Source organism: Mobula hypostoma, chromosome 8 (genome assembly GCF_963921235.1).
Source record: "Mobula hypostoma chromosome 8, sMobHyp1.1, whole genome shotgun sequence".
NCBI lineage: Eukaryota > Metazoa > Chordata > Chondrichthyes > Myliobatiformes > Myliobatidae > Mobula > Mobula hypostoma.
The window spans coordinates 22,334,502-22,353,626 of NC_086104.1; the positions used below are offsets into that span (position 1 = coordinate 22,334,502).

Sequence of the window (19,125 nt, forward strand, 5' to 3'; positions counted from 1 at the left end):
CATGATCCTCAAGCCCTATTGCAGTGTTGGCAGGTGTGGGTCATTGAAGTGGTGGTGGATGTAGCTGGTTGGGCCTTTCCCAGTCTCTCCTTGCATTGAAGGGGCTTAGTCTCAGCAGCACAGTGGAAGTATTCATCAAGCTGTGCAGCCCCTCATAGAAAGTACTTTCCAGCTTTTCCTATCCTGTGCTAATTTCTCCCATCCATTCAGGTTGATGTGGCACTTACTCAAGTAGGTCTTGATATCAGAATTGGGTTTATTATCACCGCCATGTGTCGTGAAATTTATTAACAGCAGCAGCAGTTCAATGCAATACATAATACAGAAAAAGAAAAAAATAATAATGATCAATCAATTACAGAATACGTATATTGAATAAATTAAAAATTATGCAAAAACAGAAATAATATATATTAAATTGAGGTAGTGTTCAAGGGTTCAATGTCCATTTAGGAATTGGATGATGGGAAGAAGCTGTTTCTGAATCGCTGAGTGTGTGCCTTCGGGCTTCTGTACCTCCTGCCTGATGTTAACAGTGAGAAAAGGGCATGCCCTGGGTGTCAGGGATCATGGGCGCTGACATTGTTAGGGTGTTGGTAATCACCACATAGACAGCAACCACCATCAGATTTAGGGACTATATGGAGGCAAAGCCCAGGGCCTATTCAAACTGAGTACAATGTCAAATAAGTCCTAATTGACAAACTTGGGCTTCGCGGTCGCCAGCTTTTCTGGATCCAGTCCATCCACGTGGGCATGGACTGGTGGGCCAGTTATGGAAATGCGGTACTCGACCTCATGTTTTGTGCCTGTAGTAGAGAACGTGGACTTGGTGAGGTATGGGAATTCACCCAGCAGTCAAGTAAACTCACATGCGGTGGTGCAATGGCTTAACAGAGTCATGGGAACATAAGAACATCAGAAATGGGAGCAGGAATAGGCCATCTGGCCCATCAAGCCTGCTCCCCCATTCAATAAGATATGACTGATCTGGCCATGGATTAATCTCCACTTACCTGCCTTTTTCACCATAACTCTTAACTCCCCTACCTCTGATGCATTGGCACTGTTGAAGCTTCGTAGCATTTGCACCACAGGCCTGGTGCTGTCTGTTTTGCAGCCACATGTGTCCCTATGTTGGGACTTTGCTGACTGACTTTATTGAGGCAGGGAAAGGAGGAGGAATTGTGCATCTCTGCCTTGCTGAGTGCAGATGATCAGTCATTTTAGCAAGCTCCTTATAGTCCATCATGGTGAGGGCTTTGTGAACTTGGTCAGGCCTTTGCTGCATGAAGAGTTCTTCAAAAATAAAAGAAGAATGTTGATTTCCCAGGAGAGACGGCATGTTGTCCATTAACTCTGATGGCTTAAATTGCTGAGGCCAGGCAAGGAGAGCAACTGTTTGGTGTGCTCAGACTCCGATAGTCCAGAAGTCTGTCAAAGGAGAGTTTTCAGTGATCGGTATTTATCGTGTTCAGGTGGGTGTTCGAAAAGATTCACCACTCTCGCAGCCATAGAGTTACTGAGTGACGCTACCACATAGAAACATTTGATATTGTCAACAGTGATTTCTCGCAGTACAAATTGGGCCTTGGCCTTTATGAACCAAGCAATTTTGCTTCTAAAACTCCAGCAGATCCAAAGTGACTGCATTGGCTGCCACGTTCAATAACTTTCAAATCGTCTTAGAGCATCAGGCTCACGAATGTAGATTTTTGCAAACAAAACGATGTGAGGCATTTTATGTTTCAGAACAACCATAAGGGAACGTCGACTCAGACCATGAACTCATTTATTATACTAAAAGTTCAAAGTAAAATTTATTATAGAGTACATACATGTCACCACATGCATCCAAAAACTGAACACATTCCCCCTTGAACCTCTCTCATTCAATGCATACCCTCTGGTTTTAGACATTTCAACCTTGAAATTCATAATCCAATCACAAATAAGAGAAAAACTGCAGATGTTGGAAATCCAAGACACACACACACACACACACACACACACACACACACACACACACACACACACACAAAATGCTGGCAGAACTCAGCAGGCCAGACAGCATCTGTGGAAAAAAGTACAATTGATGTTTCGGCTGAGCCCCTTTAGCAGGACTGAATTCATAATCCATATGTTTTTCATCATATTAAAATGAGAAATTATTTTCCTTTAATTGCTATGGCTGAATATTGATAGATTTGAAGTGTGCAAAGCAGAAAAGCATTCCACAAAAGGGACAATAATATAAAAAGGAAAGAATTTTACATATTTTTCTTAAAGAACTGAAAAAGTTATGATGCATCTTTGATCATAAGAACTTTGGCTGCAAAACAAAATCATTGATGCATTTACCATAATTACATTGTGGCAATGAAATGCAGCAAAATGTCTGTCATTTCTTCAGAACAATGCTTTCGCTTCACTTCCTGACATTTTGACAAGTAACAATGTGTCAATTCTCCTCTGAAGTCAGTGGAATAAAGATATAATTTTCAAGGTTTATGTAACATTTTGAGATGGAACAACATGGATGAGAAACAAGGTAACCAAAGACGGTGTGAAATCTGATGCTTCAGGGCATTTTATTTCATGGAATGGTTACACTCCATTTCTCTCCATTTAAAAAAAATTCCCAACTGAAATGCTTGCATTCAACTGCTTTATAAAGCAACCTGACAACAAATTAAACTGTCAGCCTGTCCAGTGAGCAATGGAGTGAAACAGGATTGTGTCCTGGCACCGACCCCTTTAGAATCATCTTCTCCAGGCTCCTCCACTATGCTATCGCAGACTGCACTGAAGGCATCTCCCTTCACGTAAGAGCTGTTGGCAAGCTGTTCATCAACGCTTGCTTGCGCTCCAAGGCCAACATTAGGACAGCCTCATCCACGAGATGCTGTTTGCAGATGATGCAGCATTGACATCACACACTGAAGGCAGATTCCAACAACGGATTAACCGCTTCGCCCATGCCTGCAAGGAGTTTGGGTTAACCATCTGTCTGAAGAAGATAAACATCATGGCCCAGGGTGCAGAAATTCCATTGACTATTGCTCTCTTGATGCAGTCAACTCCTTCATATATCTGGGGTCCACCATCACCAGCTCCCTGTCCCTTGAAGCAGAGGTGAACAGTAGGATTGCCAAAGCTGCAGCTGTCATGTCCAGACTGAATAAGAGTGTGGAACAACAGACAGCTGACAAAGAAGACCAAGCTGCGTGTGCATCAGATGTGTGCCCAGCACACTCCTCTATGCCAGCGAGGCTTGGACACCATACAATAGCCAAGAGAAGAGGCTAAGCTCGTCCCACCTACACTGCCTCAGGCACATCTTAACCATCCCCTGACAATACAGAATCACCAACACAGAGGTTCCGCAGTAGGCTAACAGCTCCAGCATCCACTTACTAGTCAGTCACAGACACCTCAGATGGTTGGGCCATGTCAAACAGAGACCAGGAATGCATTCCCAAGGACATGCGGACATGCTGCATGGTGAGTTGAGTGAGGGTTACCAGCCACAGGGAAGACCATGCCTCCACTACAAGGATATCTGCAAACGCGACATGAAGTTGGCAGACATCGACCTCAACACATGGGAGGAAACAGTTGAAGACAGGACAGCAGGGAGGGCTGCGGTCAAAAGCAGCGTTCAACATGCTAAGATAGCAAGGACCAACATGCTCAACAAGAGAGGCAGAAGAAAAGCCAGAGCTGCATCAGACAGCATCTTCCTCCTTCACCTGCAGCCGCTGTGAAAGAGACCGTCACTCCAGAGTGTGGAGCTACTCCAGAAAGTGCAAATAGCTGCAAGGCTACAACCCCAAGAATCATCAGAAAAAGTGTCACACCATCGTCTCTCAAGATGAACAGATGCCGATGACAACGGGCCCTAATTAAAGGCTAAGTATTGTCCAGGGTTACTTTGATTGGCTGTTATTGCACCATGAGATTATTTTTCTGGCTATTTTTGTGGCAGATATTAGTTTGTCTCACCTTCACCTTTGTAATTTGTATCTCTGACAGTACAAAAGACACTTACTGTACTGCTGTATCAATTCTACAACCTTCCTCATTAGACTTGAACTCAGTTTTGGAGGTGACAATCGTCGCCTCATACAAGGAAACAGACCTTTATCTCAGTGCAGATAATCCCTTTTTCCTTATTTGTCAGTTAAAGGCAGCTTGGAATGACGTTACCAAAAAAAAAGTTTTTAAAAGCTCTAAGTTCCGATTAGACAGAAGTTTGCAGTTTAGTTTGTCTATTGCAAGAGAGGAATAAAGAGCAAAGTTGTGTGGCTGCAACAAGAGCTGCAGATGTCTAATAGCAAGGGATTGGTTTATTTTCTATTTGTGCTGTTATTACAATCAACAATCATTTTTGGTCGAACCCACGAACAAGGAGAATATAAGGCACCCTGGACGGAAGAAAAGGTAGGTTTTAGGGATAAAGTTTTTACCATAAGCAACCAAACTGGTAAAGATTATAATTGGCATTTTAAAGTAGAGGAAATTGCTTTTCCCAGTTGAAAATTGTTGCCATTAGAAGGTAAGAATTGCAGTATCACCAATGGAATAGTAAAGATTCCCAGCATTTAGGATAGCCTCTTATACATCCAGAATGCTTGCTAATGTCAACGCAGTATCTTTGAAGTGCTGGTAGGGGCTATTCTGCACTGTAACTCATAAATAAAGCCATAAATTATACTTTTGACTGTTAAACAGCCCTTGTTAAACATTCTGCAAAATGGAATACAGTACTATCAAAGAACACAATGTGTCATTGAGATAAAACACATTGTGCAAAAGTGAGGCAATGGGATTGGGGTGGCACAGCAGTGTAGAGGGCAGAGTAACCCTGTTACAGCACCAGTGACTCAGGATCAATTCACACCACTCTCTGTAAGGAGTTCTACATTCTCCCAGTGACTGCACAGTTTCCTCAACGTGCTCCAGTTTCCTCCCACATTCCAAAGACATATAATTGATCACCAGGGTGCAATTGGGCATTGCGGACTTGTTGTCCCCGAGGGGCCTGTTACCGTGCTGCATCTCTAAATGAAATGAAATGAAATTAAATTTTCACGCCACTGGACTGACAGGTACTGATCACCTGAAACTACAAGAAGTCTCACAGGTAGATAGGGCAGTTAAGAAAGCTTATGGGGTGTTAGCTTTCATAAGTCGAGGGATAGAGTTTAAGAGTTGCGAGGTAATGATGCAGCTCTATAAAACTCAGGTTAGGCCGCAGTTGGAGTACTGTGTCCAGTTCTGGTCACCTCACTATAGGAAGGATGTGGAAGCACTGGAAAGGGTACAGAGGAGATTTACCAGGATGCTGCCTAGTTTAGAGAGTATGCATTATGATTGGAGATTAAGGGAGCTAGGGTTTCTCTCTTTGGAGAGAAGGTTGTTAGAAGGTCAGCTGGATACACTTCTTGCAGTTGTAGTTATCAGGGGCACTGGAGGTCTTCCCGCCTTCCCATATCCTGCAAATGGGGCATTTCACTATCCTGCCTATCATCCCAACTGTCCTGGTTGAGCAGATACAAAGAAGAGGAAAAAAAAACTTGAGCTTTTCTTTCCTGTGCTTTCTCTGACTGAAGCCTGTCTTCGCAGAAACCCCGAAGAACTAAATCCTCAAGATCACCACTCTATGTTGACTCAGACGACGGCCGCTGCATTTTCCCCTGCCTTCCTTTAATTTGCTTTTGCTAATCAATTGCAAACGCTGACTGGCTGCTGGTCAAAATTCTTTTTTTTTACCATACTGTCCCACTGCTGCCTTTTATCCTTGGGCAGTGGACCTGGTTGAAGTCCCCTCCTTTCAAAACTTTCAATGTTCAGATTGGCCGCTGGTGAACCAATCCTGTGGTTCCATTGTGCCCAGGTATGGTTCAGAGTCCTCACTTCTGCCTCTGTGGTACGGCGCCAAGTTGCCTTTCCTCTCCCGTGTTTCCTCTGTCCTTCAGGGGTCCAAATAAGTGCTGTCTTGATGATGGAGCTGGCATCTCTTATTACATGCTCAATCCATCTCCAACGTTTCCTCATGATGATTGTGGCCATGTCCTCTTGCTGACACTGAAGGAATAGGGCATGGTTGGAGATCTTTCTTGGCTAGAAAATATGGAGGATCTTCTGGAGGCTTGTGGTGGAATGAGAACAGCTTGGCAAGTTCATTCTCTGCCATACGGCAATACACCAGCATTCTGCTCCGTACAGGCAGCATTCATATGACATAATTTGGAAATGTTCACCTTGAACAAGAAAAAGCCTTAGACATGCACCCCTTCTCAGAATTGAGAAAGAAAGAAAACAAGTTAGTGAAGATAGAAAAGAATTTGGAGAACAAAGGGGTTGAGCAAAGGAAATTTCTGTGATACGATGAAATAATATAGGTTTTGAGTGCAGTTATACTCCTTTATGTAATATTCGATGGTTGGCATTTGTTTGTCTCGAAGAACAATGGGTAATGGTCATCATCATCATCACAAGCTTGGGTGGAAGTTATGGAGATCCTGAAATGCCCAGTTGTTAAGATCCCCCTCGCGGCCTCACCAGTGTAGACCAAAGGAAACATTATGAACTTAAAACATAGAACATAGAACATGGAACATAAAACATAGAAATCTGCAGCACATTACAGGCCCTTCGTGCCACGAAGTTGTGCCGACCAAGTAACCTACTCCAGAAACTGGCTAGAATTTCCCTAGTGCATAGCCCTCTATTTTTCTAAGCTTCATGTACCTATCCAAGAGGCTCTTAAAAGACCCTATTGTATCCGATTCCACCTCTGCCGCTGGCAGTGCAGTCCACGTACCCTCCACTGTGTGTGTGGAAAAACTTACCCCTGACATCTTCTCTATACCAACTTCCATGCACCTTAAAACTGTGTCCTCTTGTGCTAACCATTTCAGCCCTGGGAAAAAGCCTCTGACTATCCACACAATCAATGCCTCTCATCATCTTGTACACCTCTATTAGGTCACTTCTTATCCTCCGTCGCTCCAAGGAGAAAAGGCCAAGTTCACTCAACCTATTCTCATAAGGTATGCCCTCCAATCCAGGCAACATCCTTGTAAATCTCCTCTGCATTCTCTCTCTAGTATTCACATCCTTCCTGTAGTGAGATGACCAGAACTGAACACAGTACTTCAAGTGGGGTCTGATCAAGGTCTTCTATGGAGGTAACATTACCACACGGCTCTTGAACTCAATCCCACGGTTGATGAATGCCAACACAGCAAGTGTCTTCTTAACAACACTATCACCCTGCGCAGCAGCTTTGAGCGTCCTGTGGACACCGACCCCAAGATCTCTCGGATCCTCCACACTGCCAAGAATCTTACCATTAATATTATATTCTGTCTTCAAATTTGGCCTACCAAAATGAACCACTTCACACTTATTTGGGTTGAAGTCCATCTGCCACTTCTCAGCCCAGTTCTGCATCCTATCAATGTCCCGCTGTAACATCTGACAACCCTCCAGACTATCCACAACAACCCCAATCTTTGTGTCATCAGAAAACTTACTAACCCACCCTTCTACTTCTTCATCCAGGTCATTTATAAAAATCACAAAGAAGAAGGGTCCGAGAAAAGTTCCTCGCGGAACACCGCTGGTCACTTACCTCTATGCAGGATACAAACCACGTACTGTCACCCTTTGCCTTCTGTGGGCAAGCCAATTTTGAATCCACAAGGCAAGGTCTTCTTGGAGGTGAAAATTCAGAAATTGGAGGTGCAAAGGGACTTCGGAGTCCTGTTCCAGGATTCCCTCAAAATTAATTTGCAGGTTGAGTTGGTGACAAGGAAAGCAAGTGCAATGTTAGCATTCATTTTGAGGAGACTAGAATATAAAGGCAAGGATGTAATGCAGAGGCTCTATAAGGCATTGATGAGACCACACTTGGATTATTGTTAACAGTTTTGGGCCCCTTATCTAGGAAAAAATATGGTGGCATTGGAGAAGTTCCAGAAGTTTAGTGGGGATGATCTTGGGAATGAAAATGTTAACATAAGAGGAGGGTTTGATGGCTCTGGACCTGTACTCACTGGAGTTTAGATGAATGAGGGAGGGGGGTGGCTCTCATTGAAACCTATCAAATATTGAAGGGTCCAGATAGAGTGGATATGTAGAGGATGCTTCCTATGGTTGGGGAATCTAGGACTAGAAAGCATTGCCTTAAGATAGAAGGATGTCCCTTTAGCCAGAGGTTGGTGAATCTGTGGAATTCATTGCCACATGCAGCTGTGGAAGCCAAACAAATGGATATACTGTGTTTAAAGCAGAGGTTGATAAGTTCTTGATTAGCAGCACATCAAAGTTACGAGGAGAAGGCAGAAGAATTGGGCAAGGAGAGATAATAAATCAGTCATGATGGAATTCTGGAGCAGGATGGATGGACTGAATGGCCTAATTCTGCTCCTATGTCCAATGGTCTTATCACCTTTAAGAGGAGCAAATTATAGTGGCCAGTGTTTCAACCAACCTGCATGTTTTTGAGATGTGGGAGAAACAGGAGCATGCAAAAGAAATTCTCATGATCACAGGGAGAAGGTTTAGACTTCACAAAGACAGTGGCCAAGGTCAAGATTGAAGCCAGACCACTAGCAATGTGAAGCTCTGCCACTGGACTTGCTGAAATGTCATAGCCGGCAGTTCGTCTGAGGTGCTTTTACATTGCCAAAGCAGAGCCTTGAACATTTTGTTGCCTTATTTTGAAACCCTCCATCATTCAGTAAATAATTAATTTTGTCAATTCAGACAGCTTTGCACAAATGGTGAACAGTGTATGGAGATCATTGAAATTTAAATAAATCTTATTATCATTCACCTGGCGTCAGTGGTCACATAACCAGGACTTGTGATGTGCACCAGCTGTTCACATGACCATCCGCCACCTGCTGCCATGGCATCACTTGACCCTGCTCAGGCGGTCTAAACAGGTGTCCTGCAGGCCAGCCGGGAGAGGGAGCGCCTTACACCCCTTTGGTAGAGAATTACACCCACAAATCTTCTTATAGATGGACTGAGATACCTGATACTGTGATTATAGTAGATAGCTTTACATACCTTTAAATTCTTTTTGTGTGGATCTTCATCAGCTGTACCACGAGCCCAAATACATGACAACTGCTGACATCCAAAGCATTGCATCATTGACTAACATTTCTCTGATGTGGCATCAACATTGGAGACCAATGTTTCGGGAGAGATATCCAGGCTCCTCTAGGAATGCTGAAGTGCATCAGGTGAGTAGAGATAACTTACAAAACAGAATTATGTCAATGTCAGAATTAAATAATTTTAATATTACCTGAACTTTATTTGTATTAATTCTCTTAAGTATTGTAGTAGTCCAACCACGACAACTAAAATTTTAGGAAAATTCAATCAGATAGTTACACTGAAACTCTTCGATGAAGAAAGGCAAAGGGAACTTAATCCTAAATTTAAACGTTACACATAGCTTCAAATAAAGATCAAAGCAAAATTATGACTGGGATGAATCTGAAATACGATATATCAATTGGTAACAGAGTAGAAAAAACATGAAAATAATCATAAATTGAAATATTGCTGTGAGAGATTTAAATGCACTTCAATAGAGCTGCTTTTTTAGGTCTGCATAGTTTGCCGACATAACTACAGCTCAGTATAATATTAGAAAATTACAGATCTATACATTATGATGAGTTATGTCTGCAGATAAGTACATGCATCAAAGCCTATTTAAGCACTGTTGGTATTTTCCCCTCAGACCACAAATGCAGGACAATTCTGAACCTGTTTTGAAATATGCTGATGATGGGAAACACCTTGGTTTCATTGTGGCTGTTCCTGCAAAATCTGGAACATAAATTAAAATATAATTGTTCCCTTTCAACACACTGCTTCAAAGCAATCCACTCACCCTCACAAAGGCATATGTCCCTTTACTGTCTTGAACTCAACTATAGTAATGTGGGAGATTCGGTTACAATCCACCTCATTATCGAATATCGAAGGGCCGAGTGGATGGAGAGGATGTTTCCTGTAGTGGAGAAATCTAAGACCAGAGGGCACAGCCTCAGAATTGAAGGACATCCCTTTAGAACAGAGGTGAGAAGGAATTTCTTTAGCTAGAGGACAGTGATTCTGTGGAATTCATTGCTACAGATGACTGTGGAGGCCAAGTTACAAGTTTAAAGTGGAGATTGATAGGTTCTGGTTAGTCGGGGTGTCAAACATTACAGGGAGAAGGCAAGAGAATGGGGTTGAGAGAGAGAATAAATCAGCCATGATGGAATAGTAGAGCAGACTCAATGGGCCAAATGACCTAATTCTGCTCCTGTTTTATGGTCCTATTATGGCCCTTCTTCCTCATCTAACTATCCGTATTGCAGTATCTCTGTAACTGTACAGGTTTCCCCCGCCATCCGAAGGTAGAGCGTTCCTATGAAACGGTTTGTAAGCCGGAATGTCGTAAAGTGAAGAAGCAATTACCATTTATTTATATGGGAAAAATTTGTGAGCGTTCGCAGACCCAAAAATAACCTACCAAATCATGCCAAATAGCACATAAAACCTAAAATAACAGTAATACATAGTAAAAGCAGGAATGATATGATAAAGACACAGCCTATATAAATTAGAAATGCTTCTCTACAACGATTGCCTCCGTAGCGAAAATCTCACGCAAGCGCTCTTGGCAAAACACGGCGCAGGTGCTCTCGGCAGGAAATCTCACGCAAACGCTGTTGGCAAAAACACTCCAGTAACCTTTAGGCTATGAAGCTGCCAAATCATACCAAATAACACAAAAATACACAGCTGATATAAAGTAGAAATAATGTGTGTACAGTATAGTATCACTTACCAGAATTGGGACAGCACCAAGCACACTGATGGTGTGTTAGGTTGAGTCATCGGAGGCTGGGGTGGTGCAGTGGCCCCCACCCTCCAGGCAGCGACCGATACTGATCCGCGAAGCATGCAGGGGTACAGCCATAGCCAGGAGGCACACAGCACATCTTTGAGAGAAAAGCAGAAATAAACAAGCTAATTAATTAGGTGCCACCCAGCACGTAATTAATTAGCATGTTTATTTCGGCTTTTTTCTTAAAGATGTGCTTTGTGCCTCCCGGCTACCGCTGCATTCTCCACGAATCGGTATCTGTCCGCGGCCTGGGTGTTGGGGTGGTGGGACACTGGGGTGTCATCTCATCGTCTTCTGTTTCTATTGGGGCAGGCAGCCCATCTTCTCCTATGACTGCCTGCCTCGATGTTGAATGTCGAGGTTCGTCGTCTGCTGTGGCTAATGTGGAAGACCTGCTTGACTGCTTAGCGTCGTGCATTTTTCTATCATACAGTTGTTTGTAAGCACTCAAACCATCTTGCAAATATGCCTTAAACCAACGTACCCTTTCAAAATTAAGTCGTACTTTATCATTGCAGTGAAAATCTCACGCAGTTGCTTCACGTTCAGTTCCTGGACGACTTCACCTTCCGTCTGTTTGCTACTGCATTCGGTTTCAATTGTTATCCTTTCCTCTTCCAATTGTATCAGCTCTTCATCTATCAGTTCTTGGTCATGGGATGCCAAAACCTCTTCAACATCATCTTTGTCAATTTCCACAAGCCAAACTCACTTTGTCCTTACTTCGTTCACCACGATCGAAACGCTTAATTGTGTCTAGTTTTACGCTAAGTGTAACACCCTTACAAGCTCTTTTAGGCATTTCCAATACCTTAGAACTCATCTTGCTAACGGCTGCACAAAGGCACGTGTTTAAGCAAGCACAGTGAGAATGCAGTTCCGAATCCGGGGGAGGAGCGGCTGCTTGGGGCGCGCGCTGCCTTTTATGGGGTGCTGCTTATTGCGTGCTGCTTTTTCCGCGCGCTGCCTTTTTTCGTAACAGTGAAAACACCTTCTGTTAGCGAAAACAGGGTACTAATGTAAGTCTTCCATAACAGTAAGGTTTTGTAAAGCAAACGTTCGAAAAGCGGGGGACACCTCTAATACAATATCCTACAACACAAGAACAGGATTTTGGTTCATGATGTATTGCCAAACTAATTAAGCTAATGCATCTAATCCCTATTGTCTGCACATAGTCCATACCCTGCATAGCCAGAACCTTTTCAATGTCTCCATCATGACCCCTAGCAGCACATTCCAGGCATCCAGAAGTCTGAGAGACTAAAAAAACACCACAACCCTCTCACTTTACATGCATATTAGACATTTCGACCCAGGGAATAAACACTGGCTCTCTACTCCACCAATGCCCTCACAATTTGATATACTGTTATCAGGTCTCCCCTCAGCCTCCGTGACTCCAGAGAAAACAACCCTGGTTTGACCAACCTCTCCCTACAGCACCTAGCCTCTGATGCAGGCAGCATCTTGGCAAATCTCTTCTGCACACTCTCCATGGCTTCCAAATCCTTCCTATAACAGGGTAACCAGAGCTGCATGCAATACTCGAGATGCTTCCTCACCAGAATGTTAAAAAGCCGCAACATAATATTTGACTCTTGAACTCAGTGCTTCAACGAATAAAGACAAGCATGCCATAGAGCTCTTCTGCCATCTTATTGAGTTGTGCATCACTTTCAGGGAACTATGGACCGGGAGTATAACATCCCACTATACATCTAGCCTTTAAGGATTCTGCCATTCTGTCATTGTTTTTCCCTCTGTACTGCCTCGATGTAGTGATGTACTCAATAACTGTCTAGATAACATATATCAAAGCGTTTCACTGCATCTTAATACATGTGACAATAATAAACCAATTACCAAAGCTAAACAGAGTGACAGCCAAAAGCTGATAAATGCCACATGGTGACAACATTGTCCTAGCTCATCCTCTTGTCGGCTCTTGTATTCTCACTGCAATCTAACATACAATACTAAATTTTCAAGCTCAATTAAAATTTATTTGCAATCCATCAAGACTACTAACAGCATTTTCAGTTTACCAGCTGTCATTTACTTGAGTCTCCCAATGTACAGAAATACTTTGACTTGCAACTGGGCAGATAACATTTGGCGCAAGTTTCTCAATAAGCATTCAGGTCTGGCAACCAAGAAATATACAAAGATACAGTTAACACGACACTCGGGGCGTCAGAGTGCAGAATTCAATTCCCGCGTCCTCTGTAAGGATGATTAGGCCAGTTTTGAATCATGACTTAAAGGGCCAGAACAGCCTACTCTGCACTGTAGCTCTTAAATAAAAAGAAATAAAATAAAGGAATTTAACAAAGACTGGAACTTATCATTGGCCAGTGCAGTTGATTGACTTTTCCCCCTCTTCATCATTGTCACAGCAGAAAGGAAAGGCAACATGAAAAAGGAGAGCCGAGAGCAATCTTTAAATTAGATGATGGAAGTTTAAATTCTATGTGTTGTCTGAGGTTGGGAGTTGGGGAACAGGATTGACTGGAACAAAAAGGGATCCTTCTTGTTACGTACTCCGTAATTGGGTTGCCAAACCAGCAGAAGTGGACCACTTATTGGAGTCTGGATTACTGGAACAAAGAAAGTTTTATTTAAGAAATAAGTAACACAGTACTCTAATCATAAGGTTATAAATGCAACAGGTTAGGAATGATAACAGAACTAGGATAATAGGAATCAATCAAGGTCTATCGCAGTCTAGGGGTAAAATGATCAGTCTCAGGTGACGCAGAGTTCAGTTCAGCTGAGTACAGTTCGCAGTAATCGCTGTTGTGCCGTTGGAGAGAGAGAGAGCGAGCAAGCGAATGCAAATTTCGATTCACAGACCTTTGATGTTCCTCGCAGTTAGCTTTCGGCACGAGCCCTTTTAATGTCTTCTGAGGTCACCGACTGTGTCCCCTCCGTTCCGGATACGTTCGTTCTTCCGCGGTGAACCCGGCACCCAGGCAAGGGCGGACACACACACCAAATTCCCGCTGATCCTACCTTTTCACCCTGTGCGTCTATGGTCAGTCCCGCGACCAGACCTCCAAACTCCCACCAACTTGTGGGGGCACACCGCACTTCCAGGGTCTCGTTATCTCGTGATCTCGTGGTGTCTGTCTTGCCTTGGTGAACCTGTTCCTTTTATCCCCCCGCTGGGGTATCGCCTGTCCATTAAACTTCAAACACTTCAGGTTCAAAGCAACCGGTCTGTCAATACTCGGAACTGTGTCTCTTTTCGTTAATCTCTCTCGTCTCTCTCTTATTAGCATTTTGAATGTTTCCCCCATTTGTCTCTCTCTTATCTCTCTTATTGGCATCAATCTTCTGATAACTTGGTCTTTCGTCACACCCCTATCCTTCAAAGGATTTTTACCGGGTTAAAAATTATAGGCATGAGTACATTATTAGATACACACAAATACACATGGTCATCAGCTATTTGGCTAATACAGAGAACTTTAAGTTGTCAACACCTTGACAGACAGTCAGCAATCACCTTTCCGTTCCTTTTATATGCATTATTTTAATAATCCTCTAAGACCAGGCTCCAACTTAGCAAACTTCATAGTGGCCAAAAACTCTAATGAGTTGTGATCAGTGTAACTTCTCAGTGGTTTTCATCCCGGACAAAGATAACAAGGATCGTCCCACACCAGCTTAGCATTCTTTGCCAAGAGCTTAGTAAGAGGGAGGGTAATATCCGCAATGTTTTTTTTTGCAAAACTTCCGATAGTACCCCACCATCTCCAAGAACCTTCTCAGGGTTCTCTTGTCTGTCGGGGTGGGGACTTCAGAGACAGCCCGCACCTTAGCCTGCATCGGTGCCAGCTGCCCCTGTCTTACCACGAATCCCAGATAAGTGATTTTTCCATGGCCGAATTCACTTTTTGCGAGGTTCACTGTCAGGCTGGCTTCAAACAGCTTTTTAAACAGCTCCTCCCACGTGTCACTCCAGTCCACTAAATCGCCAATATACGCTTCTGCGTTCTTTAGCCCTTTTGTCACTGAATTAATCATCCTATAGGTGTGTTGCTCACTAGGTGTAACAACAACACCATGTCCCAGCTCTTTGCATCGCCTCGGGACATCTGGACATATGTGTGCGTGCCGTTTAGTTAGCTTTATTGGCGGCAGCTCGCTTTGTTTGGGGGTTAAGTGAGAGAACTCATCAGCAAAGTTGGCCAAAACAATAGAGTTCTCCCATCTGGTTGGCACCACACTTATCTTTTCAAAATGGGTCTTCCCCTTGTCGGGTGGCACCCTAGCCTCATTAACTTTCGTGATAACACCAATTAGATCTGCTTTCTGATCGTGGTAAGCTTTTAACATGTTAATAGCCTGTAATTGTGTTAACTTGCGTCTACAATAGACAATAGCATCCTTCCTCCTGTACGGCCAGTAAAACCCTTTCATGATTCGATCGACTGTTTTCCTCACCCCAAAATGTCCACCGAGGGGTATCTTGTGGGCCAGGTTAAGAATCTCACCCCCATAAATTTTCGGCACCACCCCCCCATTCCTCATCTGCAGGCACGGTACTTGGTCTCCATTTCCTCCTTTGTACTCCCTCCTCCACACAATAGCCCACTGACTCCCTTTTTAATTCTGCTTCGGAGAGAGCTGTCTCCGTCAAAACCATCAGCTCCTCGTCTCACTCCTGTGCCTGTATAAGTTCCTTCCTTACTAATGATAAGTCTACCTTAACTTCCGTTTCACTACGCCCCTTCTTTTCACTTTCTAACCCCTCCTGGTACAAGGCTGGTAAAAACATCTCAGCCAAATCTATATTCACTTCGGCAGCCTTTCTGGACATGCGCGGAGTAACTGCGCAAACGGGATAAACCCGTGAGTCCATGGGCGGGGCCTCAATGCTGGCAGGCTGGCTTGTCAATCTTACTGCTGGGAACACCTCTCCGCTGGCGAGGTCATTACCGAGTAAGACCTCCACGTCTTCCATCAGTAGTTCGGGCCTTACCCCAATCGTGACCGGTCCAGAGACCAAGTCGCTTTTTAGGTGTATCTGGTGCAAAGGTACCGCTTCAGTCCCTTTCCCAATGCCTTTTATCACCCTGACCTCCCCAGTCTGGGTCTCTGAACTAAAGTCTAACACACTCTTTAATATCAATGACTGACAAGCTCCAGTGTCTCTCCAGATCCGTACTGGAACTGGGTTTAACCCCTCTTTCACCGACACCAATCCGGCCGAGATAAACCTCTCGCGCCCTTCCTGAACTTTATCAGATCTCTTCTTCCCTAGCGGTTTGTTTACCAGCTCAATACAGCCAGTTAGAACCGTCGTTTTCTCTTTCCCCATCTCCATCTTTGGGGCAAAGCACCTGGACGCAAGGTGACCGGCTTTCCCACAATTATAGCATACGACCCCAGGAGACTTCCTACCAAACTGCTCCCAGTCTACCTTATCCTTCTCACTAGTCCCCAGCTTACTTTCTAACTTTTCTGGCGGACTCTCTCCGCTGTCCTGACTACCCTTCTGGTAGCCTTTACTCGGGGTAAACTTTGTTTTATGTGTCAACGCGTACTCATCCACTAACTTAGCAGTTGCGGCTAAAGTGTCTGCCTCTTTCTCATCTAGGTAGGGTCTCATACCTTCAGGGCCACAACCTTTAAACTGCTCAATCAGTATTAGCTGCAGCAGTCTGTCATAATCCCCATTGACCCCTTTCGAGGCGCACCAACGCTCACAATACATCTGCATCTCACGGGCAAACTCTAAATACGTGCGGCCCCACTGCTTCCTCGCATTCCGGAACCTCTGCCGGTATGCCTCCGGGACCAACTCATAAATCCTGAGTATGGCCTCTTTCACCATATCATACCTCTGGGCATCTTCTGCGGACAAGGCCGAGTAAGCTTGTTGGGCTTTTCCTTTAAGTACACTCTGAAGCAAAATGGCCCACTTATCCCTCAGCCAGTCCTGACTTGCAGCAACTTTTTCAAAATGGAGAAAGTACTGATCAACATCGGTCTCCTCAAATGGGGAAACCAGCCTAACCTCCTGGGTCACCCTGAACCCTCCACCTTGGCTCGGCATAGGCCCCTGCGCTATCGTCATCTTTAACTTCTCCAGCTCAAATTCCCTTTCCCTCTGTTTCTCTCTCGCTTCTCGTTCTAACTGCTTCTCTTCTCGCTCCAACGGTTTTATTCTCTCTTCGCGTTCTAACTGCTTCTCTTCTCGCTCCAACTGTTTTATTCTCTCTTCACGTTCTAACTGCTTCTCTTCTCGCTCCAGCTGCTTTACCCGGAACTCGTGCTCAAGTCTCAATTTTTCAATCCGCAGCTGTACTGCTTCTCCACCAGGTTTTCCCATAGATACCACCTCCAGCTCTCCTTGGGGAAACACACCTTTAGATACATAATGCTCTATGATAGCTCTGTGCATCTCCGCTCTCCTCATTGTTGACTTCCCCTTAAAAAGATTCAACCGTTTGGCCACAGCTGCCAATTCTGATTTCCTGGCATCCTCTAATGCCTCCAAGGTCGGCGCCTTTAGAAATTCCTCAATCTCCATTTCTGCTGTTTGCCCTTTCTTTCGGGAATTTTAACCCAATCAATTTACCCAGTCCCAAATTTAGCATTCAAAATCGCGGACGAGATCCCCATTTATGTTACGTACCCCGTAACTGGGTTGCCAAACCAGCAGAAATGGATCACTCAGTTGGAGTCTGGATTACTGGAACAAAGAAAGTTTTATTTAAGAAATAAGTAACACAGTACTCTAATCATAAAGTTATAAATGCAACAGGTTAGCAATGATAAAACACGCATGTACACAGAACTAGGATAATAGGAATCAATCAAGCTCTATCGCAGTCTAGGGGTAAAATGATCAGTCTCAAGTGACGCAGAGTTCAGTTCAGCTGAGTACAGTTCGCAGTAGTCACTGTTGTGCCGTTGGAGAGCGAGAGCGCGAGCGAATGCAAATTTCGATTCACAGACCTTTGATGTTCCTCGCAGTTAGCTTTTGGCGCGAGCCCTTTTAATGTCTTCTGAGGTCACCGACTGTGACCCCTCCATTCCGGATACGTTCGTTCTTCCGCGGTGAACCCAGCACCCAGGCAAGGGCGGACACACACACCAGGTTCCCACCGATCGTACCTTTTCACCCTGTGCGTCTATGGTCGGTCCCGCGACCAGACCTCCAAACTCCCACCAACTTGTGGGGGCACACCGCACTTCCAGGGTCTCGTTATCTCGTGATCTTGTGGTGTCTGTCTTGCCTTAGCGAACCTGTTCCTTTTATCCCCCTGCTGGGGTATCGCCTGTCCATCAAACTTCAAACAGTTCAGATTCAAAGCAACCGGTCTGTCAATACTCGGAACTCTGTCTCTTTTCGTTAATCTCTCTCATCTCCCTCTTATTAACATTTTGAACGCTTCTTCCTTTTGTCTTTCTTGTCTCTCTCATCAGCATCAATCTTCTGATAACTTGGTCTTTCGTCACATTCTAATGAATGATTTGTACACTATTGATGATATCTCGTCTAAGGTATTAAAATAGTCTTTCATTATCTCAAGATGTAAAGGTATTTGTCCTAGAGAAGGCAACAAAATTATTCCAACCCAAACTATAAAGATCAGCTTAAATTTTCTGGAGATTGTTACGTACCCTGTAACTGGGTTGCCAAACCAGCAGAAATGGACCACTTAGTTGGAATCTGGATTACTGGAACTAGGAAAGTTTTATTAAAGAAATAAGAAACACCGTACTCTAAACGTAAGGATATAAATGCAACAGGTTAGCAATGAGTAAACACACGTACACGGAACTAGGATAATAGGATCAATCAAGCTCTATCGCAGTCTAGGGGTCAAATGAACAGTCACAAGTGACAGAGTTCAGTTCAGTTTCAGTTCACAGTAATTGCCGTCGTGCCGTTGGGGAGAGAGAGAGAGAGAGAGAGCGAATGAATATGCAAATCGGATTCCAAACAGACCTTCGATACTCCTCGCAGTTAGCTTTCGGGCGAGCCCTTTGTAATGTCTTCTGAGGTCACCGACTGTGACCCCTCCATTCCAGATACGATCGATCTTCTGCGGTGAACCCGGCACCCAGGCAAGGGCGGACACACACACCGGGTTTCCGCCTGACCGTACCTTTCCACCCTGTGCGTCTATGGCTGGTCCTGCGACCAGACCTCCAAAAACTTCCACCAACTT

General features: G+C 44.2%; 1 protein-coding gene across 1 annotated transcript in view; it reads right to left on the reverse strand.

Annotated features, from left to right (window-relative positions):
• Positions 1 to 693: 693 nt before the first annotated feature.
• Positions 694 to 19,125, reverse strand: part of LOC134351138 (adenylyltransferase and sulfurtransferase MOCS3-like) — a 40,469-nt gene continuing 22,037 nt past the window's right edge. Inside the window, 1 exon segment of the mRNA XM_063057252.1 lies at positions 694 to 809. Within this exon segment, the coding sequence (XP_062913322.1) occupies positions 694 to 809 (116 nt within the window).